Below are 15,298 nucleotides of genomic sequence, written 5' to 3'. Positions count from 1 at the left end.
TTTTGTTGATTAAACAGACAAAGCCTTTTATGTCAATTGTGGCTGAAAAGGCAGAAAAGCAATGTGGAGTCTGTAGAATTTAGATCCTGTTACTGAGCATTAAATAGTTTTAATAATAGGTAAGGCTGCTGCCAAAACAATCTAGTAACAGATGCTGTACTGTCTGTCTAGTAACAGCGATTTCACTGCGCTAAAGCAAAATACTTTTTTTTCTATTTCCATGTGAAATAGAAAATAATTACTAGTTGCATTTTTTCCAAGCCCTGCATTCAGGATGGTTATGAAGTTCATAATCAGCCAGTAAGCTAACTTTCTTTCAAAGTTTAAAGAGGAGCTTTATATTTGTATTAAGTTTAAACAAAAATACACTTTTTATATTACAGTCTTTGTATGTACCAAACTACTGAGCAAACTAGTTCAGAGTTCAAAAACAGTCTTCTCACAGTGCCTCTGGCTTTTAACTTTGACAATTTCTTTTATCACAACAACCACTCTGGAAACTTCCTTCTCCATTTAGAAGGACTGTTTCTGCAAATGAGGTGGTTTGGTTTAACCCTAGCTGGGTTAAATGCAAAATTTAAAACACAGCCCTGTACCAGTTACTGTGAAGTAAATGAACTCTATCCCAGCAAAAAGCCACACCTGAAGCAACCAGGATTCTCCTTCCCTTCATCTTTGCCTGCTTCCACAGGAAAAAGGCAAGGGGAATTTAGATTAGTCTTAGAAAGGAATTTAGTCTTAGAAAAAAGTTTTGCCTTTGGATTATTATAGGAGTCTTTGTGGCAATTAGTTTAAAAAGCCTTAGGGAAATTTCTTCCCCAAATTGATATAAAACTAGCAAAAGAAGGCTTCTAATTCTTTCTGAGACTGCTGAAAACATAGAATACTGCAGTACAGCTTTACAGCTGGTAAGTACTCTCACATATTTGAAGTGTAAACTGATCTGCCACAATAAAAAGGTCTCCTCAGTCTGACCAGATAATGAGAATGTGAAACACTGCATTGACCAGGAGTACAAGGATAAAAACATATTCTTCTTCTCTACTTCTAAATGTTTCTAAAATTTTTGCTTGTTTTAGAAGAGTTGTTGTATTCTTGAGAGATTATGGGGAAAATTGCAAAAAAATTTGTCTGCAATTACTACTTGGTGCCATTATCTTTCTCAGCAATAACTTGGCTGGATACTTCAGCAGTAGTGAATGTGTCTTGCTGACATGATGAAACCCAATACACTTTTTTTTTTTTCAGGAATTGTTTAGTTTTCAGCTTACATGCATGATACCTCCATAAATCTGATTCTTGTTATTACATTTTAAAGCTTTGAAAAATCAGAGAATTTTCTTAGAGCAACCAGATGCCAGTGTATTCATCTACTTGTTTGCATGATTATGATTTATAACTGATAGTTTCCTATAGTGTGGGTTGGTGTATTTCAGAATCCACAGATTTCATACTGAAAAATTGTGAGTCGCTCAGACCCATGAAAAAGCGGTCATCATTATCCATCTCTGCCAGCTTCTCATCACCAGCTGCTCTTGAAATTGCACAGAAAGTACCACTTTATGTATGTGGTTCTGCCAAGGGGTCTCACAAGGAAAAATGAGGCCAACAAGTGTCTATTGAGCAAAAACGAGTAGTATCTGCTTTGCAAGGGAAATGTAGAAAATGAGAAGGTCCCTGGGTGAAAGGCTGATACTTGAAATGCTCTAGTTTCCTTAGGAAAGGGAAGCAGGCTGATACTTGAAATGCTCTAGTTTCCTTAGGAAAGGGAAGCAGGCTAAGACTTTATCTTGAGTGGAAGGCAATGTTTTCCTAGAGAAGTGGCAAAATCAGTAGCAGCCAATTCTTTACCTATTGCTATTGCATGTATAGTAGCAAGATAGGAATATTTGAGAAATTGCTCTTCCATTTCCTTTCATTCACTAGATCACTGTTACTCTCTTTGATCCTGTAAATATTTTATCTAGGTAATGCATTTTGCTGTCTGGGAAGGTAAAGAAATAATTTTTGGAACAAGGTTTGCATTATTATCTCTTGGATTCAGGAACTATGAAGAAATGCTACCTATACAATGGCCCAATTTACTGCCTTTTTTTGGTAGTCTAAAAGTGCAGTCTAATAACACGGAAGTGAGTAAAGCCTAAAAGCAATGATAACAGATAAAATCCTTATCCTACAATGGAAGGATGTGGTAAAGTGCAACAAAAGTTGACTTCATGCTTGTGCTTTTAGTGCTTGGCTCTCATTTCCTGTGAGGTTTTATTAAAGAAAAAAAGCCAAAAAAGCTCAGAAAATATTTCAGGAAATTCGGGGTAAGTGGCAAGTAATTTCAACTTATAGACAAAAATGTTTGAAAAAAAATATGTAAAGAAGAATTTTCAGTGGTTATGTTAGTATGCTTCTTAAGACATCCCTATTAGACCTCAAGAGCAAATTAGAAGAGGTTTAATATAAAAAAGCCTCCTCCTGTCTCCAAACATCCTCCATTGCTGCTCCCTCATATGGTAATATTTAAAAGACTTCCTTTAAAAATTTTGCATATCACCTAACCCACTCCTTTCCTGAAGTCAGATATGTTTTTCATAATATATACAAATGCATTTTTCATGCTTACTCTACAAGTCTGAGTAGACTATAAATGGAAAAAAAAATCATCTGTGAGGAAGCTGAAGTAATTGCTAAATTAGTAAATCCTAAAAGGTTAAAATGCAGTTTAATTAGGAAGGTCAGATATTTCTGGAAGTCTTTGTCTCCACAGAAAAAAGCTTTGTTCTGCCCAGCAGTGTAATCTCACAGAAATGCAATAGTGTGGGTAATTATGGAAGCCTGTCATGTTGTCTTTGATGCCCAGGGTAGTTTGGATGTCTTTGCATATGCAAATATGTCCCCTATTTTCTTTCCTAGGTTATTTGCACAAGAAGAACGCTAAAACAATATACATTTGAAATCATCAATCTGTTTTTGAAACTAAGTAATTGAAAGGATGATTCTAGTAAATCTGTTTATGGTTTATCCATTCCTACAAACACAAAATGATGAAGTCTAATTTAGATGTGTGCTTTGAAAATTTCACATAAAGCATGCCTTAGATTATTCTTAATCAGAGTATGTTTTTAGAATGTAAAAAATGAGTCTTGTACTATTTAAAAACACTTCACAGCTAATTCCAAGTAATTTAAGAAGTCTAAAACTTATTGAAGTCCCAGCTTTGATTTTTAAACATCCTGAAATAAAGCAAGCATTATTTAGGTATCCTACTTTTGTTCATGGAATATCCACTGTAGTTAGAATCACAGATGTGTTTATTTCCAGAAAATACTTAAGGTGTAATATGAACCATAAGCTGTGGATGTGGACACTCACCACTTAAATGGTGGCATCCTTTGGTGTGAGTATTACTGAAGATGTTAATGCCAAGATCATGGTAACAGAGTTTGGGAGAATTAGTAACCTAAACAAATGGGATGTTTTTCATTAATCTTCCATTAATCTTCCAACATATTAGCATCATATGAAGATCAAGATCATCAATATATTATATTGGAAGAAAGTTTTCTTTTATTACAGAGAACCATTCTTCTCAGAGATAGAACAGAAAAACTGTTCATGTAGATGTTTCAGTTTCAGGTAGTTGCCATGCTGAAGAAGTTAACAGATCAGACTTGACCTCTGTCAGAATTCCAGCCCTAGTTCTTCAAATTGTTTCCATGGCTGCTTTTTCTTACTTCATTATATTAAAACCCTGAATTAATCCATTATTATCTCTGAAAGTTTTCTTAAAAGCATCAAGAAGTACAGAAAACTGCTTTTCCTTGACATCCCTCTAGAAACCAGTGTGGTTTTGCATTTTAAGTGTCTTTCTGCTCTTCTTACTGTGTTCCTAGCTGATTTTCCTTACAAGTGTAGACAGCAATAGTGAATATGCATGTATACATATCTGTGTGTTTGAGAGTGTATGTATATACATATATACACACTAATAATACACATAAATATATGTACATATATGATAATCCATACTGGCCTTTTTGGGCTCTAAGATACCATATGAATGTATAAAACATCTTTTTTTTTGTGCTTTTTGCAAAAAAACAAATTTGTCCTGAATTCAGAACAAGGAATAGCAAGCAGTTCTCCCAGAAATGAGCTGTGGACATCCTTATGAGAGATCTTGTGGGTTTTAAAGATTATATGGGTTTGAGGGCTGCTGGATGATGTTCTAGAAAGTTACTGAATACATAGAAATCAGAGCTGACACTGGCTGAACTCTGAGCAGGTGGTAGAGGGAAGTAATTAATTACATTTCTTAGTTACATGCTCTATCCTAGTACCTTTAATGTATAAACAAATTAGAGCCTTTCATAGTGGTTTGAATGTACTTGTATTTTGCTGTTGCACAGTTCAAGCTGCAAATGCTTGAACAAGTGAATGGGAATTTTCTTAAAATCCATTAAAATGTAAACACCTATTTTGTCAGGCCTTAAGCCTTGCTGTTATGTTATTTTTGGGGAGAGTTGTCAGTGGTGGACTGAACGTGAAACAAATGGCTACAACATGTATGTTGTACCTATGTGTGGTTCTCATTAACATCTGAATTCACCTAAGTAGAGTATATTATTCACTATCTTAAACTTTTTACCTGTATAAGGTGGAAAACAAAGAAAATATACCACTAAATTAGGATACAGTGACTGTATGAATCTAAAATTTGCTCCTGTTTTGAGAATGGTTTCAACTCCCTCTTTAGAAATATTTGTTTCTGTGTTTGGGTTGAAAAAATGATAAAAGTTTAATTTACAGATCAGAGCAGCAGTGAGACAAATGAAGTTGAAATAGTTACAATTACTGTGAAATGTGCTACTTAAATTAACTGGGGAGAGAAAGATCCAGTAAAACAGATGTTCCCACTTTGTAAAAAGGGCATTTCTAATTAATTAGAATCTGAAAAATAGTTTATTGAGAAATCCCTCCATGTTGGAGGGATGTCCCTCCAAGGAAGTTCTTTTTATACATTTGAATGAAAATACAAACTTTTTATTTTATAGCTTTGCTAAATATTTGCATTGTGCTTCCACCTTTTTTTTCTTTTTGATTGAGCCAAAACTCCTTTTTCTAGGCTAAATTGATTGATGTGTTTTGCCTTGTGTAAACTTCAGTTGAATGATAGTGGCAGTATTTTGAATTTTACACTTTCAGACTTCAAAGCAGCTTGTCATGTGATTTGTTATACTAACCACAAACTATGAAGCAATCAAAAATCTTGATACATAATAAAACCAAGAAACTGCAGCATCTATGGTATCAAAGCCTCTGATGCAAGCCAGTGTATTATGATTCTGCATAATGGACAAGCTTGAGTCAAGTGGTGCCTCACAGCCTCACAGTTGAAGTTCTTCTATTTAAAGACTTTGAAAGAACAAGGGTAGGTTAAATTGTTGAGTTTACTATCTGAACTATATTGCAATACTCTAAAAGGAGGTTTTCCAAACAAATGAGTTTTCATATGTGTGTAAATGTAAGAAAGCTTAACAGATGGATACTGTTTCAGAAAATCTGGAGGAGTAAGGTGATGGAGAGGATGAAGGAATTTTGATTAGTCCTTTTATACTCATTTTTCAGGTGAAACAGGAAATCTTAGAGAGTCTTTGCACAAAATATTTCTTCTGATGCTTTTCTCCTTTTCTGATCTTTTTCTCTCTTTAAAAAGGTGAAAGAATGAATTAATGTATTGGTCTAAACCAGCAGATAAATAATAAATGATCTGTGCTTGAATGCCCACTGCACTAACAGCTGATTCCTTCTGCTAGGTATAGATAATATACTCTGACTTAGATGTTTAATTGAAATTACTGCTGCCTGTTGCCCTTTTGTGTTATGGAGCTCCTTCAGATCAACTGAAAAGACCCAACTAAATAATCCATACAAATCAAGCATATAAATTCTTTTACTAGTACTTAATTACTTAATTTTTATATTTTTAGCAGTATTTTTAAAAATTACTTAATTTTTATATTAGCAGTAATTTTTATATTACTGCTAATATAGGTGGTCAACATTGGTTTTTTTTGAATAGGACAAAAGTGAAACTAATGGTGCCAGTAGCATTAAAGTGAATCAGTCATGAAATCAGTGTTATGTAGGCCAGGTTCACTGCATGAATGTGGCAAGTGGCTTCACTATTGCACTTCTAAACCCCCTGTGGGGGTGTTCTCTGAAAGTGGTCTGGTTTAAACTGGGATAGAAGATTTCTTTCTACTGTCTTCACTGCTCATTATGTCTTTAACATTGACCCCAAATAATTCTGTTTGATGTTAATGAATACGAGGTCATATTTGAATACTGTCATTAATCTGAGAAACAAAGCATGTTTTTCTAAGACTGAAGAAAATCAGATGTTTTGGAAATGAGGAAAGAAAGACTAGAAATAATAACCTAAAGAAAGGCAGTAGAAATGTATTACAAAAGGTGGGTGTAATTTGCAGCATGTCTGTACGGAAATTGCATGAGCAGAAAGTGTTTTGGAGAAGTTCCAGATGTCCCCTTTGGGGGAGTTTTGGCCAGGTTTTTTGTATCTTATTGTGCCTGCTTCATGAACTGTAAAAGCAGTCCTGGTCTGGTTTTGTAAAATACTTATGCAGGAATCCTTCAGTGTTCAAGAGGAGAGTCATTGTTCATGTCTTGAACCTGAAAAAGTTTGTGTTTTAAAAACTTGCATATTCAAACTTGCACTTTTGAACCTTCAGTCTACTACCTCACCCTCAAACCTCTGGGTCTTATGGATTTAGATCATTAAATCTATAACATTATAAAAAATAATGGTTTTACTACCATTCCCATTCAGAATTCTTAGAAGGGGTGGCAGACCCTATATTCACGAACACTAAAAGTCTTGGTTGACACTCTTTGCAACCTTAATTTGGACTTCAGATATTATTTATCTAAATATGAAGAAAGATATTGAGGTGTTGGAGTGTGTTCCCAGAGGGATCCAGGGTGCTAGTCTTACATGGAGTGGTTGAGGCAGCTGGAAGTATTAGTCTGGAGAAAAGGAAGCTCATGCTGGGTGTTACTGCTCTCTACAAGTACCTGAAAGGAGGTTTAGCCATGTGGGACTCAGTCTCTTTCAATAACAAGTGACAGGACAAGATAAAACATCCTCAAGTTAAATCAGGATGTGTTTAGATCTCCTGTTAGGGCAAATTTCTTCATTGGAAGGGTGGTCAAGCATTGGAACAAGGTTGCACAGGGAAGTGGAATCACCATCCCTGGAGGTACTTAAAAGGTGTGTGATGTGACCCTTGGGGACATGGTGTAGTGTTGGGTTAATGGTTGGACTCAATGATCTTAGAGCTTAAATTGAAGCTTAATGTACTTAAATAATGTTCTCTGGTGCACTCCTTTGTAACGGTAGATTGTCTGAGACAGACTGTTGTTGTTTTTTATTTTGGGAGTTAAAAAAGCAAAGACAGAGAAAGAATCTTGTTAGAATGCTTTAGGTTTTGCAGACTGAGGAGTTCTCAGAAGCACTAAATGTGTAGAAAGCTGGCAGTGAGAGATGTGGGCGTAAGAAAAACATTTCACATAGAAACAAGTGAGCTGGTATCCAATATATATAATGCTGATATCATGCACTGATACATGGTTCTAGTTTTGAATAGAGAATGTCCCTGTGGGGTATAACTGACTATTGTAAATTTCATATCCAAATAATCCAAATACGATTAATTCCTAGGACCAGCATCATCCCATTGTTCAGAAGATGCAGCATTCATAAACATTTGGACCCATTTATGATGGGTGTAATGCATACTTCTTGAAACCAACATTCTTCTGGATGGTTCATGTCTAAATAAGTGCTGCATTCTCCAGAGGATGATGATAGTTTCTCAGTTTTCCTTTTCAGATTTTAAAGTTTTCAGGACCTGGGGGTGCTGCTCAGCAGCTGACTGAATATGTGTGCCCAGTTGGCCAAGAAGGCCAATGGCACCTGGCCTGTATCAGAAATAGAGCAGGGCTGTAGTTGTCCCTCTGCTCTCTGCATGGATGAGGGCACGCATTGAGTATTGCATCCAGTTCTGGGCCCCTCATTGCAAGAGAGACATTGAGGTGCTGGAGTTAATTAATTAATTAATTCCACTGTCCAGAGATAGGCAGTGGAGCTGGTGAGGGTCCAGAGAGACTAAGGCTTACGAGGCACTCCTTGTAAGAGGAGTGGCATGCCTCATAAGGTGGGGATACAGGAGTTGTTCAGTCACAAGAGAAGCTTCGGAGGAGTCATCCTCTCTAAAGCTACCTGAAATGAGATTGTAGCAAGATGGAGATCAACCTCTTCTACCAGTCAACAGGACAAGAGGAAATGGCCTTAAATTGTACAAGGAGACACTCAGATGGGACATCAAGAGCAATTTTTTCACTGCACGGATGGTTAAGCATTGGAAGAGGCTGCCCTGGGAGGTGGCAGGGTAACCATCTGTGGAGGTGTTCAAGACATGACTGGATGAGGCACCTTGTTCTGTGATTTAGTCGTCACAAGGTGGTGTTTGGTTTGACTCAATGATTTTGGAGGTCCATCCTAACCTAATAATTCTAACATTCTGTAGTCTGTCACCAGTTGGTTTGGTCTCTGTTCTGAAGCATGCAAATCACAGAATGCAAAAATAGCTCCGCAGCAGCAGCAGCATGTAAAGCAGGGTTTTCCATATCAAGGTCAGGTAATTCCTGACCTTGATATGTTTGCAAGCATGGTAGGAAGGAACTAGTCAAGATTGAAACATGGCTAACATGGCATTGAAAAAGCACTTCAACTAGACTGTCCGTGCAAACATTCCGATCAATAGCATTCTTTATAAATTTTTTAGCTTTATTTCTGCCTTGGAGAAAATATAGGTATGTTTGTTTTATAAAATTTGCACAGGTATAAAGCTGAGAAAATTGCTTTAATTGACTTCTTCATTTTTTCTTTTTAATTTCCAATTGAAAGTAGGGATAAACAAAAGTTCATATCAATATGCACCACTCAAGAATTTTAAGGTTTTTGCTCAACTGAAATAACTGGAATATGGGCTCTGCAAAGCTATTTTATTTTGTTTTGTTGTAATTAATTTGAAATCCTGAGGAACTGATGCATATCACTTTTTTGTTCTTCTGAACTTCTTGCATATTCATCATCCTTTAGATATGTGGCTGTTTCCATGGTTTAGGAAGTGCTATGTTATATACAATTCACAATGGAGCTCTTCATCTTTATAGATGCCATATTTAGAGTATGTTTCTTTTATGTTTGCTAGAGTGATGCCATGGCATCATCAGGACTCTTCTTCAAAGATGGCAAAAAGCGCATTGATTACATCTTGGTCTACAAGAAATCAAGCCCACAGGTAGAGAAAAGAAGCACATTTGAGAAGAATTTGAGAGCAGAAGGGCTTATGTTAGAACGGGAGGTGAGTCCTGTAGCTTATGTGGCATAAAAAAAGCCCTTTATTATACCATCCTACTTTACTGAACTGATAAAAGATTCCAGACAAAATTACAAGCCTTTCCAGGCAGTTCTCATCATCTGCTTAACTGTATTAAACTAATAAGAATAGTTTGATAGTGTGTATTTTAAAATGATTTGGAGATACATGCTTGTACACAGAAGTGTCATGCAGTACAGGGGGAAAAGTTCCAGCTTCTCATGCTTGCAGAACAGAAGCAGCTTCAGTAACCCATGTTGTTGCTTTAATACATATCCTCTATGTCTTTCAGCAGAATGCCTGATGTTAAATGTCTCACTGTTTCTCAAGGGGTTAAGATTGTCACTATTCTGGTTAATCTGTGGCTAGTAATAGTAGTATTAATAAAAAATGAAAGAAAATGGAGCCAGGGAAACATTGCCTTGCATTTTTGCTGTCTCATGAATGACCTGCAGAACAGGTATATATTTACTCTATTCTGATGTAAGCTCCTATTGTTCATGTGTCTTTTGTCTTGATTTTTCATCTCAGTAGAATTGTAATATGTGTTCTGGGTTTAAGCAATGAGCTTGCAAGATATAGCTCACAATATAGCATGTTAAATATTCATAAATAGCTAGCCTGACTAAAATTTGGTTTTAAGACTTTTAAGAATTTTTACAGTATGGTAATAAAAATAGCTGATTTTGTTCCAGTTTTAATATATAGAGCTTTTGTCAGTTCAGAATTTCTGACATTCGGAAACAAAGTTCTGAATTATTTTGTTTTCCGCAAGCATTGTATTTTATCCACAACTTTCAAGAAAGTAAAATATTTGAGGTAGTACTATGGAACTGTGATATGATTTATGGAACGGGTAGGTAAAATTGGCAACATTTTAAGTTTAACTGCATTTTCTTTTACCTTTACTTACCAAACCTTACAAAGTCAGGCTTTTGGAGGCTTTAATCAGACACAATTCAACTATAAAAATATCTAGTTATAGAATCTCAAGCAAATACATCTGGGAAGAGTGTGGGGAACTGAAGTGTTCACAAGAGGAGGTGAATATAGAAATCTCTAAGGCTGAAAATAATTTTTTACGTATAAATAAATTAATGATGAAAAACATTTGTGTAGAGTACACATTGTAAATTAAATATCCCAGTTCATACACATTTAAAAATTCCCAGCAGATAACTCAATTGCTCAACCATTCCCTTGAGTTACCATTTTCGCAACCTGGAGCCTTCTCTCATCTGTTCTCATGCCTCTAGCACTGACCACACTTTTTCTTTAATGGGAGACACAGAATGGTCTTCGATCTAGTTATCTAAGGTGATTTTTTTGAGATTTAAAATTAATTCCATGTTAAATTGATTCCATGTAAAAAGGTGCTGCATAAAGTCTTTACTTAAGTTCATGACCACAGATCTTTCCCTACAGATGCCTTTTGTCCCACTTGTCTACACATACTACAGAGCCTGTAAGCGAGAAAGGTTACCGATTTTCCTTTGTCTAGAAGAGCATTTATTTTCAGAGTTGCATGCCCAATTCAGGCCTAAAATCAGAATTTGACCCGGTAGAATGCTTCTGGAAGGGTGATTGCTGTAGGTTTAAATTATTAATACGTATTTGCATGTTACTGCTCTTTGCAGCCAGCTGTTACCAACAGTGATATCATGTTTGTTAAAATTCACTGTCCATGGGAGACATTGTGCAAGTATGCAGAAAGAATGAACATCAGGATGCCTTTCAGGTATTGTGGAAAATATTTTAAGAAATCTATGATTTAGTGCTTAATATTGAAAGTTCGTCACTTACTCAAGTCTAAAAGTGCAGTCTTTACTGCTCTGTAGCCAGGAGTGCTCATATTTATTTTAGTGATGGGATAGGGAGAGAGGAGAAACAAATAAGAAGTTCTGTTCTTTCCTCATTTTTACACAATACTATGTGTTACTTGTTTTCAAACTTGCCTTTTACATCAGATTGAGCATATATCTTTTAGACAACAGTAGTTCACACATTGTTTTGGATGTTCTTGGCAGAGTTTCAGATATTCTCCATCTGAGCTTGAGTGTCCTCCATGATTTTAGGGTTTTTCTGGAGTCTTATTGAAAGGCAGGTGAAATGACAGAAAGTGTCTTCCATGTCTCCACTATAACACATATTGTCACAATTTGAGTAAACTGAGGTCCAGTAACTTTCGTTAGGCAGAATAATGGCCTGAACTGACTTCCTTGTCTGAATGTAAAACAAGTTCTATCGTATTAACAAATTAATATTTGTTATTAATTTGTGGGACAGGTTGATATTTTCTGCAACAATACTTAAGTCTTTAAAGGAGAAAATGTGCCTTTTCAAATTGATTGATAATGCTCTTGGAGAAGAGCATGTTGTGTGCATGAGTTCAAGTGGTAACCAGGTGCCGAAGTTGTGTGAGCCATGGAAAACGCCCTTGCCAAATGCTCAGTCTTTTATGCTATGGCACTGTGGTCTCCTGCATTGGTCCTAAGACAGAAACAGTGATTGTGAATCATCGTTGCTCAAATCTTGCTCCACATACCCAGTTCTGTAGTGAATTTTCACATCATCCCATTAAGCCTTCAAAGGCCTTTCCATAAAAAATGTTTTAGTAATAGTCATCTTCCATATGTTTAAAAATATTATTATAGTGCTATTTGAGTTTATCTAGTTCAAAAAATACTTGCCAGTATATTAAGTATAGAAGTGTTTATATATGGGCATACAGACATAAATAATCAAAATTGCAATTAAAAATTATTTCTTCCTCCTTTTGATACATTACTTCACAAAATTGTGTTTTAGCAATGGGTTTGAATTCTTCATAATTTTAGTTACTTCATAGATCTATAGTGCTCTCAGGACATAAAAGGCTGGCTTTTGCAATCCTGATTTATTTGGAAGACATTCTAAATCATGTTTGTTTGTTATATTATTAATGCCGTATAAATATATTCTCTTAGTGTTTCCCCCAAAGGGTCTCTGTTGCTTTGGCTTCTTTTTATCCAATTAATTTCAGTAAACCAAAAGTAGATGAAATACTAAATTTTCCAATTTCACCTTTTTGGTAGTTTTGCTGTACAAGGAAATACATACATTTGGGAAGATATTTTTCCACCTCTACCTCCATAATAGAACTGTGAGAAATAGTAAATTGGTCAACATTTTTGTTATCTTTAAAAAGATTTTAATAGGTATTTAAATGAAATTGCAGTCTAGAACTTGTGTGACTATTTTAGTATATTTCTTGAATTTCTTTACCTTTTCAAACAGAAAACTCGACACAATTCTGTTGCAAACACAAGCTGGATGTAGCAGAATAGAGGAATGGTCTGCCCTGCTTTGCCAGCAGCCTTTCCAAAGTGTCCCCTACAGGAGATGAGCAGTTTTTCATGATACCTTCCTTCTCTGTAGAAGGCTGTGCTTTAGAAACTTGCTGAGACACAGTTCTTCATCTTTGTTCATATCTGCCCAGATGGCTTTTTCATGGATGCAGAAATATAAACCTGCACTCCTGTAACAACATCCTGTGACCGCACATTTTATAATTTAATTACATATTCTGTTAAGAACAATTGTGTTTGAGGTGTTGAACTTGCTTTTTTAAATGAAATGATTCCTACCTGGATGGTGTGTATTGTTTTTCTGAGGTAACCATTCAATGGACAAAGGAACCTCAAATGCTGCAATTCTCCCACAATTAGTGATTACTCAGTGAACTAGAGCATCTTCCTCCCAAAAAATTTTAGGTCATCCTTAGATAGATTTAAGTAAGCCTAAGGGGAAAAGAGAGTTGGACTTGATGATCTTTATGCATCCCTTCTTACTTGAGATATTCTGTAATTCTAAAAAGCAAATTATTTCTCATTTATCTGTTTCATCAGTGTTTTCTGACTGGTTCTAGTACAAAGTTAAAGATGACAGATAACCTTCCCTGCAATACTTTAATGCAGTATACCTGTTTGTTCTTGCACAGTCTTGCAAAATTTTGACTTTTAGTTATGGTCACTAAAATATGCCATATGTCAATATCATATATGAATATTGAACACATGAAGAATTCAATTCAAACTTTTTAGTTTCATTTTGCTCAATCCAGGAATCTAAACAAAATCAACAGAATTATTATCACACAGGTTACTTCTCTCTGTTTCTGAAAAGTAAAAATACATTTGAGATTCACCCACACCCCAGAACTGTTTTAGCATGGTATTATACCAAAATGTGTTGACAGATATATAATATGTATCATATATGTAATATAGATGGAATCTCATTGTGTCAATTGCAGAATGAAATTTTTCTGAAATTTCAATAGACAGTGTGTAGTGATCATTACTGTCTTGTATATATGGCTGACTTTGCCATGCTGCTTTATTTGGAAGCATATGTACATGGTTTCAAACAGGGTTTGTGTAAGCATCAAAGCTAGGTCATGACTGAGTTATGATTTTTTAACTGTCATGGGTATTTTTAAGTATATGGTCTGTCAATAGAAATAAAACTATATCTGTTTCTAGAATTGAGGCAAAGCTTTAATTTTGTCTACAAGTGTCTTGCAACTCATAATTATTATTGTTTGTAGTTAATAAGTTATTTGTAACAGCTGAACTCCATCTGGGCAAAACAGCTAAGGATAATTAAGGGTTTTGTTAAAAAAAAGTCTGAAAACCCTTTAATACCTTTCATTGCTTCATTTACAATGCTGCCTAGCAGTACCAAGTGTCAGGCTGCCAACAGTCTGCAGATTGGTAGATACATAATTTTCAGTGACCACATATTTTCCAGGCAAGGAGTCTTTCACCCTCCTTTTAAGGTATTAATTTCAATGGATCTTCAATGTAAGTAATGTAATTTTATGAATCTCATGTGCTGCCCAGGTGTGCAGTTGCAGATCTTCCTAACTCCTGAGGAATCTGCAATATCAAGGCTCTTTTTGTGGTTGAAATGTGACATGAAATTAAAGGAGGAGGCCAAACAAAAAGCCTGAAGCTAGGTGTGGGAAATATAAACCATGTAGCAAATATGTCTCCATTTGGTTTCAAAATAACTGTTCTGAGAAGACTCTACTGGGTGGGGAGAAAAGAACTATTAAGTGGCTTATTGATCAGTTATCGTTTTTGTCAGTAGCTACAAATCTGTTATTTTAGAACAAACTTGAAAAATGTGAAACTATGTTATTGTAATGACTTATTCTATTTCACTTGCCTTTTTAAAGTTTTTTCATGTTTTTGTCTATGAAAATGCATGTTTTAAAATGTATAGCATTCTTTTGTAACATGTATGTCCCTTTCAACTATGTCCTACTTGATTAATCTCAGCTGATTTTTTGCTGTTCTTTCAGGAAAAAATGTTATTACACTGACTGGAGGAGCAAAACCATGGGCAGGTTGGTGGGTGATGTGTAGCTTCTAATTTTGTCAGATAGTGACCCTGCTAAAGAAAACCCATTCGCAGTTGTAAATTTATCCGTGACACTTGGAAAATTAGATTATTTTTCTGAAAACTCAAAATATGTCAGCTCAAAGTGCTAAAATATTCATCTGCAACAAGGTGCAGTTCTTTAAAGCTTTGCCAGTTGTCATTTTAGAAATGTAAAAATGTTTATGCTAGGGAAACAAACAAAAAAGAGACCTTATCTTTGCAGTAAGGATTTAATACTGCATCTACCTCTGCCCTTATATCTGCTGACACCAAGGCATACCTCTTTAGCATGAAGGATGCTTTTGAGTGTGTGCCTCAGATTCTAGCAGTCAGCTACGTCCTTAGATATGCAAACATACTTTTTCTCCTGTCGTCGTGATCAGGAACAAATTAATGCCACATGGTGAAGGCTGCTT

At 35.5% G+C, this 15,298-nt stretch overlaps 1 protein-coding gene across 4 annotated transcripts in view; it reads left to right on the top strand.

The window, feature by feature from the left end:
* Positions 1 to 15,298, top strand: part of ANO3 (anoctamin 3) — a 108,046-nt gene that overhangs the window by 50,185 nt on the left and 42,563 nt on the right. For 3 of the 4 annotated variants that reach the window (XM_063160525.1, XM_063160528.1, XM_063160526.1), the window contains exons 5-7: positions 9,288 to 9,440; positions 11,093 to 11,193; positions 14,803 to 14,847. In XM_063160525.1, coding sequence (XP_063016595.1) covers positions 9,288 to 9,440; positions 11,093 to 11,193; positions 14,803 to 14,847 — 299 coding nt within the window. The remainder of the gene's footprint in view (positions 1 to 9,287; positions 9,441 to 11,092; positions 11,194 to 14,802; positions 14,848 to 15,298) is intronic. The other variant, XM_063160527.1, reaches the window with a different exon arrangement.

Source organism: Melospiza melodia, chromosome 6 (genome assembly GCF_035770615.1).
Source record: "Melospiza melodia melodia isolate bMelMel2 chromosome 6, bMelMel2.pri, whole genome shotgun sequence".
Classification (NCBI taxonomy): Eukaryota; Metazoa; Chordata; class Aves; order Passeriformes; family Passerellidae; genus Melospiza; species Melospiza melodia.
Note: the sequence above shows the minus strand (reverse complement) of the source record. Positions and strands in the feature narration are given on the sequence as shown.